The following is an 8,471-nucleotide window of genomic DNA, read 5'->3' as shown; positions in this document are numbered from 1 at the left end:
AGCTCTATGTCTTCTCCTCTAGCTATTTCCTTACAGGGCTAGCCTAAAAATAAAAAGCCAGCATTTTAACTTAATTCTGGGGTATTGTATTTCAAATAAGACTTGTTTAAAAAAAATGTACTGTTCTAGTATTGTAAATGTTCAGTGTTAAGATTAAATAATTTAAGGTTTTACAGATCGCACAGTTAAGGCAGGTGACCAGTTACACTTAATTAAGACCTAAGACCATTTAATACTATTAATGTCAGTTTTGACTTTTTTTATTCCAGTGGAATGTTTTCAGATATGAAAATACATGGCTTTTGTATGTGTATATATTTTAAGATGCCTAAATAGAATGTGGGAACCTGTCTGCAAAAGTACCAGGGACTGAGTAGCTTCAGCTTGAAAAAGCTTTGAATGTGTGATGGCAATAATGTAGTAGGAAGCTGCACTGCCATAGGTTGCTGTGAGAGTCATGTTCCTAATGACGTGAAGGCTTAGGCTTGAAGTTTCTTCATCCAGACTAGTTGAGAATATTGTGCTGAGACAGAAGAGTTGCACTTTTTGCTGGGGTATGCATATTAATATGCATTAAGAGCTTGTACAATCTCTTAAACCGTTGGAAATTAGGTCAGCTACCAAATTTGAAAGAACTTCTTACGTGCTTGATATTCCATAAAGGTGTAGAAAGGAAATTTTTCTACAGTGTAAAATGAGGCACCGTTTTGTGGTTAGACTGTGGTGGTTTTGTATTTGCCCTTGAAAGCATTATTACACAATTGTAGAATGATGTCTGTTATCTTCACCTGCAGACTTGAATCACTGACTGTTGCAGGGGATCACAAAAGATATCTTTGGTCCAAAGAAAATATCCCTGAAAGATATGATCAGATATTTAATTAGCCCATTGGTTTATCAGAGCTTTAACATGACATACATTTCCCATTGTGGATATTTTTTAGTACATGTTGTGGTATGTGTGGGATTACTATGTGTGTGGGAATGTCCTTCCAGCAATGCAAATGCAACTGCAGATCTGAATGAAGATACTGCCTTTCTACCTCTGCTGACCTGGTTTAGAAGCGTTGACAAAACTGACTAGATTGCCAGAACTCCACCCTCGTATTTTAGCTTTGAGAAAATAAACTTACCAAATAGATTATATTATCAAAATATAATGCATGCATACTGGTTTAGTGCAGTTTGTCCCTAGAACAGACATGCAAAGAAGGTCTTATGTAGCTCAGGATGGTGGAAGGAATACTTTTTTAGGTATTTTTTTAGTCTGCTCAAAGCTCAGAGGTTGAAGCTAAAAACTCCCAGTGTGCTTCACAGTGAGGACACCATATCTGATTTTAGGGAAAGTGAAAGATGGAAAAACTTATTGAAACCCTGCTCTCAGTCTGAATGCGAGATTTTTAACTTTAGAAGTCTTTCGCACTTGGTTCAACTTGTCTCCCCTACAAGAGCGTTGAAAACTTACCCATTATTGGATTTTCAGGGAGTGTTAAGAGAAGCAAATATTAAAAATAGTTTTTGCTTGCCTATATAATACCATCACATTTTAGTGTCTCTGAAGTATTAATAAGTTTTGAACTGTTGTTATTTCTAATCCAGATGTACTGAAGAAAAGATGTTGCTGAAAAGCTGAATGAAATAATACCTCTTAATACGTTTTATTACTTGAAGCACGTATGGGCTGGTGGTGGGTTTTTTAAGTCAGTTATGTTTTTTCTGTTTAACAACAACAAAATGCTCTTGTTCAGTGAGAACGTCACTGTTAAGCTTTGTCAGCAGTACCAGAAAACCAAGGAAATGCAGATGTTCTGGGGCTAAATCTTTTCCCTGCCTTACAGGTATTTGTGAACCTCTGTTTCCCCCATCTGATTTCCTGCTGTTAAACAGCTATCTTTACCGAATCATTTATTCAACTGACATATGTACATATACCTTAGAATATCAATACTGTTCTTTTCTGTAGAACAGAAGTCAAATAGTTTTGATTGTGGTCTGAAAACATCTTCATTGCAAAATGCTGTGGATAAGGATTTCATGTAGTTGTACTTAGTTTGGATCAAACAGGAGTTGAAAGTTGGGTGATTTAAATGCTGAATTCCCCAGTACTAGGACAGGAAGGTTTACAAAATATGCTAAACAAGTCCTATGTGAGCCCCTGAAAACCAAAACCTGAGATACTGACAGCATATCAGATAATTGGCTGTATCTTAATATCATTTCAAGCCATCTGAAGTGATTAATTTCTTTAAAGTGGTAGCTTATTCCACCTGTGGAAACTGTAAAATGATGGAAATATAATGAGCAGTTGTAAAAAAAATGTATGAGTTTACATGAAATGAGTATGGTCTTACTTTGGGCAGCAGAGCAATTCATTCAAGTTGCAGTAACAGATCACCTCACAGCCCTTCCCTTCCCAAAAGTGATCTTGCAGAGTGTCATCAATTTGTCGAAGGTTCTCCATGCCTTCGGGGATGTTGTGACAGTTGTGGTCTTTGAGGGCCCTCTTGTAACAAGAAGGACGGTGGGAAGGCACCGTGAGGGTATCCAGGAGGGTGCTCAGCAGAAGCAGCGCCGAGAACATCTTCATTTTTGCAGCTTCCCACAGCAGGGTGCTAAGGAGAAATGAGGTACGTGACACAGGTATTGCAGCTGAACAGACCTCTCTCCTCAGTTTGCTTCCTTACTTACATTTTTTTCTTTTTTTCTCTGTGAAGTTTTGGAGGATTGAGCATGAGTTCTGGAGAGTGTTTTCTCCTAGGAGGTAAATAATATTGCAGGAGAATTGATATTCATTACTTTCTGTACAACCTTGGAAATCCTTTCATCAGGAATTGAAGCTTCTGATGCTGGCAATTTTGTTGTTTCTTTGGCCTTTCACCTTGAGAAAATTGCTTTGAGCTGGCTGCATTTTCTCAGTGCTGTGATTGTATTGATTGCTGCCAAACCAGGGGAAAATGTCTGGGTGTGTGTCCTTGCCTTCCTGGTCATTTTACCTGTCAAAACAGGAGTCACTCACATAAAATTAATAGTATCCTTCCCCATCGAAGTTGTGGAAAAACTGCTGGCTGATTGAATCCTCTGTTATGGGCTGCTTGAAAAACTGAAGCATTATACAGCTGAGAAAGCTGAAGCTCTCTGCAGTGGTGCCAAGTGCCACTGTCCTGGACTGCAGATTTGGGTATGATACTGCATTACGGAGAATTTTTTTTTAATTTTTTTTTTTTTTAGTATTGCAGACTGCTTAGTTGAGCCTTGCTACTGCAGGCCATTATGGCTTAATTGGCTTTTTAAAAGATGGGATAAATTATCCCTTGCAAAACTCTCCTTCTGGTGACTAGGATTTCCATCGTCTTGTTTAACACTAGTTCTTCTGTTCTTAGCTGCTTTGCACAGAGTTTGACCATGCCACAAAGCTTTGGATAAGATCCTTGAACTTGGCATTCACTTTTAAATTAACATTTTGAACCATGTTTCAACCTAGACTTTATTGTATTAGGAGAGAGAGTGGGTGTTATACCTTTCCTCATGCTTGAACAAAAGGGATCTGATATCTTACTGAATTTAGATGGGAATTCTGCTCTGAAAACTAAAGCAGTGACCAGCTCTGCCGAGCACTCCCTGTGTGCTTGTTACTGTACTTGCGTTGGCCTCGAGGAAGCCTTTGCCATCCTTCATCCTGTTGGCACTTCAGAGTTGATCCCCTGACATGCTGGCATTATGGGCCAGCCCTAGTCTTTCTTATGGGGCTGCAGATTAGAATGCTGTAGGCTAAGCCAAAAATAACAAGGCGTAAGGCAATGTCTGATCAAAGACTATCAAAGACCATGTTAAGATGGCATAGCTATTATCTGGTTAAGGTAAAAAATGAGGTATGCCAGCTATAGAAGTCAATTAATGGAGTCCTATATGAGTTATTCTGTGAAAATCTTGAGATCACCATAGAAAAACAAACCATAAACTTTGAAATCTATAATTTACAGTATTTTATAGTAATTTTTCTTGGATAGTTATCTTGGCACCATAGCTGTCTGAATTATCTTCCATTTCTTCAACTAATGAATAACATGCCAGGGACTATTAGAAAATCTGGGAATTTAGATTCATATTAGGGATGACACCTCAATGCTCTTTGGTTTTGTTTTAATATTAAATTTGGGGGGTTTATAAACATTGGTATTTATATTTAGACTTGGTTTTTTTGAACACCAGTAGCCAAATAAAATATTAAAAAGTGACCTATATACTAAAGAACATGGCTGAAGTTAAAATAAGCTCTTGTGTATTTTTTTAACTTCTGTTGTAGAAGCAAAATTCATGGAATAATTCCTTTTAGTTTCCAACTTGTATGGGAACTCTTGACTAGAAGACTCCTATAAACGATCAGTAGTGGAACCTTGGGGATCATGGTATCTTGCTCCTGTGTACTTTTTTTTTTTATTATTATTTCTAATCATTCAGGTGATCTTCCCCTACCTGGAGTTCTGCTGGAATGCTCATTTGAATCTGTTGCCGGCTGCCTGTCTCCTCAAAATTTGGAGGAATTCACTCTGTCCTGAGAATGGGCAGATTCTTTACTGTCAAATTGCTGGATTCAAAAATCATGACCTACAGTTTAAGGTGATTCTGTAACTCAGTATTTGCCTTGAAATATAAGAAAATATTGCTGTAGTGCATCATCAAGAGTGGGTGTCAAAATCAGTATTAGCAAAGTCAACATGCAGGAGAGCAATGGATAGAACAGCTTTTCTGACAGGTTACCTATGCACCTTACCAGTGTTCAGCACTGTTGCTATTCAGAAAAAAATATTTATTGTAATTTTGTTTCTGCTTAAATATTTCCTCTGGGGTTTTTTGCAGATCACATAACCACATGGAAATTTTTAGTCGAAAGACCTATCCTCAAAAATCTGTTTCTTTCCTGAGAACGGTCCCTATTTGCAGATGAAAGATTGCCAAGGATCTGAAGTGTTTCATCAGCTCCCTGCACAGGATCGATGCTGGTAAACTCAGCAGACCTTTCAGATGCAGCATCTCTGTCTGATAAACTGCTGCAACTTCTCTTTCTGAATATGGTTGTGCAGATGTTGGAGTGTCACTGATTGCCTAGGTAAAGAACAGAGCTAGTATGTGTGTATTTATTTCAAAATGGGTGTCCAAGACCTTATCTGCTTTTTCATACCACAGAAGACAGTCTTTTCTCATAAAACAAGTCAGGAAAATGTGAACAAAACCAATCACTAAGGTGACCAAAAGACTCATTGTTAACAAGCATTCTCTTATATTTCTTTATTTTATAAAACTTTCTATCAAGACAGCAATGCCATTCGTGCGAAGCCTGACCAGGTTGCTCTATCAGGATTGTATAATTTCAAATTCTAGCAGGAGTAAACCATCTGAAAATACTGAAAATGAACTTGCATTTGCATAAGTTCTTTTCAGTTAATTATTTTGGTTATTTTGACATCAGGTAAGTAAAATTTGAGACTAAATGCAGCTGGGAGTACAAGTACTCTGAAATAGTTTGGAGCTTTTTGTAAAGGAAAAGGGTTAGTTTGGGAATATACCTGGTGAGTTGGGAATCAGTGCTGTCCCTACTTGTTCAACTGAGAGCATTTGAATTATCCTGCCAGGCAATTTGGCGTCATCTAATCTTTGGATCTGCTAGATGCAGAGGTAGTCAGAAGAGACCAAAGAGAAAACCCTAAGTTTCAGCCTGCATGTCCAAGAACAACAGGGTAATAGTTCAGTAGGAGCTCAGGTGTTAGAAATAGGGAAAAGAGAAGTGGCACAAAATGTGTATTTTGGCACCTCTAGAGATCCTCCATGTTTGGAAAAATACAAATATTTACAAGTTGGTCTATCAACCATTAAATATACCCTTCATTAAATATACCCTTCTTATATCCTTAAGCAGGCTGTGTCTCTAGTTGCTTAATGTTGAAAACAAGAAATACAGTAATTGCTACACTTTTGGGGTATGATCTTTTCCATTCTGTCCAGTGGCATGTACCAGGTTAACAAGTTGCACTTAAGAAGCAAGTATATATTAAATTTGTTTCCTTTTAATGTTTTGAGTTCAAGAGCTAAAAACATTTATTGATAATAAAATGTATCTTATTGTTTTGTCAAGTTTCCCTTTCAGAAACACCTATAAAATGCTAAGTATTTAATATTTAGGTGTGTCAGTGCATGATAGTTAGATTTATTAGTGCATTCCTAAGAAATCATTACATAAGAACTGCATAACTGATAATATAGTGAAGAATCTTTTCCATTAAAAAAAAAATCCTTCAAATCTATTTTGTTTGAACTGTTGGTGCACTGTAAGGACAGTATCTATGCCACTGAGGATGAATTCCGTGAATTACTGCTTTGTAATTATCATCAATACCATGATTCTTTCCAGAAACTGAGTTATCATTAAACCCCATTTATTTTTCTTTAAGAAAGCAATTCATTGTAAACACACCCCTCTCCATACTCACCAATTTTGCAACATTGAGCACTGGAAGGCAATATAGTATGTTTAATGACCTCAGATGTTAATATGTAGCATCCAACTTTGAAAAAAAGCAAGATAGTAAGAGAATTATTTTGAGCTGGATCCTAGCCATGTATCTGTCTTAAATTGCACCTCTTGCCTATGATATAGCAGCTTCTCCCAAATCATCTTCTGCATGTTTCCACATATATTTCTAATTCTGTGCTCTGTAACTAGCAGCAGCAGAACAAGTACACAAGGATAATTTCAGGAGCAAAACGTACCTTTTTCTTCTGCTTCACTCCCTTTCACTTTCTTGGCAGCCGTGTCTTTTTAGATGGACCCAGAGAGAGTTAGAGCTAGCGGGGATGAGAAGAGAGAGGGAGGGCTGATGGGAGATGCTGTACAAACAGCCCTTTGTTTGTCCTGACTTCTGCCTGTGACTGACGAACTGTTCTCCAGCAAGGGGTCAGAGGAAGCTCCAGCAAGGGGTCCGAGGATGGGGCTTCAAAGAGCCACCTTTTGCAGTCACTGCCAGCCTTGTCTAGGGGCAAAAAAATGAACGTGTTCCTTCTAGCAGGAAACAATTAGTTCATCCAGAATCTGATGCGAAGGTGTCTCCTCACAGAGCAAAGCATAACATTGAGAATGACAGAAGAGGAAATATCCTGTGGAATAACTGTGTCTTGCTTGTCGAGTGTGAGCAGGCTGGAGGGAGCAGGAAGGAACAGACTTCTGGGGTTGCACAGGCAGAAAAATGTGGTTTCTAGACAGATGCCTTATTTTGCATTTGGTGGAGAAGAGCAGACCTACCCAACAATCTCCTGCAAAGCTTTAATTCTTGACTTCAGGATCCTTTCAATTTTCTGAAACTGACATAATAAAAAAAATCCTTTCATTATTTTAACCTGACTTCTAGTAAAGCATACTCAGTGATGCCATGCGTCCAGTTCTTTACTGAACAAGTGTTTAATCAAGAGGTAAAGTGTTACATTGAACAGTATTTCAGAGGAAGTTATTTTAGACTAATACAACTAATCAAATGATCTGATACTATAAAAACACATAAAGAGGTTCTTAAATGGAGTTGAAGTATTATGTATTAATGAGAAAATGGTCTCGAGGGTGAAGCACGTGTCCTCATATTTCTGTTGTAATTTGACCCTCATTCTGTTATAGCCATCCTGGATCTATTTTGTGATGGGAATAGAGAAGTATGATTGTTGAGCTGTAATTCTTACATTTTGTTGTCTGCATTATTTTAATTCTGATATTGTGTTGTAAGAGTTTGGTTTTCTCTATCTGTTGGGCTGCTTCCAGTACAGAGGTTTGTTAGGAGTATCTCTACCTCCTTTTTTGTGAGAAGTGCCTCTGCTCAGCTGGCTCAGTTAACAGTTGGATGTCTTGCTGCTTGTTCAATTTGATTTACTGTATGCCAGAAGTGAGCTAGGGCCTCTGTAAGAACTGCATATTCATCTTCTGCTGCCTGAGCAAAGAGGGGAGGCAAATGGCACACATCTTTAGAAGCAAACCTTTTGAGACTGAACCTGCCTCCTCAAGGTGGTCCCATCCAGCTGGGTGTTCCCCCTCTCTGCTGGAGATGGGCAACTTGGAGGGCAACGAGCAGGATGCATGGTTGTACCTCTGCCTCTAATTCAGGTTAGAAACATCAGGAAGGACATTTTTTGCCACTGCTGTTACAGACATAGCAACTTAAGAGGGGAGGGAAGAGATAGCTGCAGGCAGCAGCTGTCAGAACAGGACAGCCTTGCCTTTTCAGGGTGACAAAATGCCTGGTGCTGCCTCTGCTTTTCTACATAAATTCCCTGGTGCAGAGCCTGGCTATGGCGGGCCATGCCTTAAATGAGATTATTGTAATGCCTCTGGGAGTACACAGTGTTCCAGGGCAGCATTCTGCTGTGGGAGGAGGCTGTGAGCCTGGTGTAGATGTACAGGGGACTTTCTGTATGTAAGCAGGGATAAAACTTGG

At 38.6% G+C, this 8,471-nt stretch overlaps 1 protein-coding gene across 1 annotated transcript; it reads right to left on the bottom strand.

Annotated features, from left to right (window-relative positions):
* Nucleotides 1–617: 617 nt before the first annotated feature.
* On the bottom strand, nt 618–7,495 carry SCRG1 (stimulator of chondrogenesis 1). The gene is made up of 3 exons (XM_051790228.1): nt 6,766–7,495; nt 2,352–2,612; nt 618–856 (listed from the first exon to the last, which is right to left on the bottom strand). Exons 2-3 carry the CDS (start codon nt 2,585–2,587, stop codon nt 802–804), a joined length of 291 nt encoding a protein of 96 aa, XP_051646188.1. The 5' UTR covers nt 2,588–2,612; nt 6,766–7,495; the 3' UTR covers nt 618–801.
* Between the last annotated feature and the right edge of the window lie 976 nt (nt 7,496–8,471).

This window comes from Manacus candei, unplaced genomic scaffold (genome assembly GCF_025592945.1).
Source record: "Manacus candei isolate 608988 ecotype Guabito, Panama unplaced genomic scaffold, ASM2559294v1 h1tg000028l, whole genome shotgun sequence".
NCBI lineage: Eukaryota > Metazoa > Chordata > Aves > Passeriformes > Pipridae > Manacus > Manacus candei.
The sequence above is the reverse complement of the archived record's forward strand: the minus strand, read 5'-3'. Positions and strand labels throughout refer to the sequence as shown.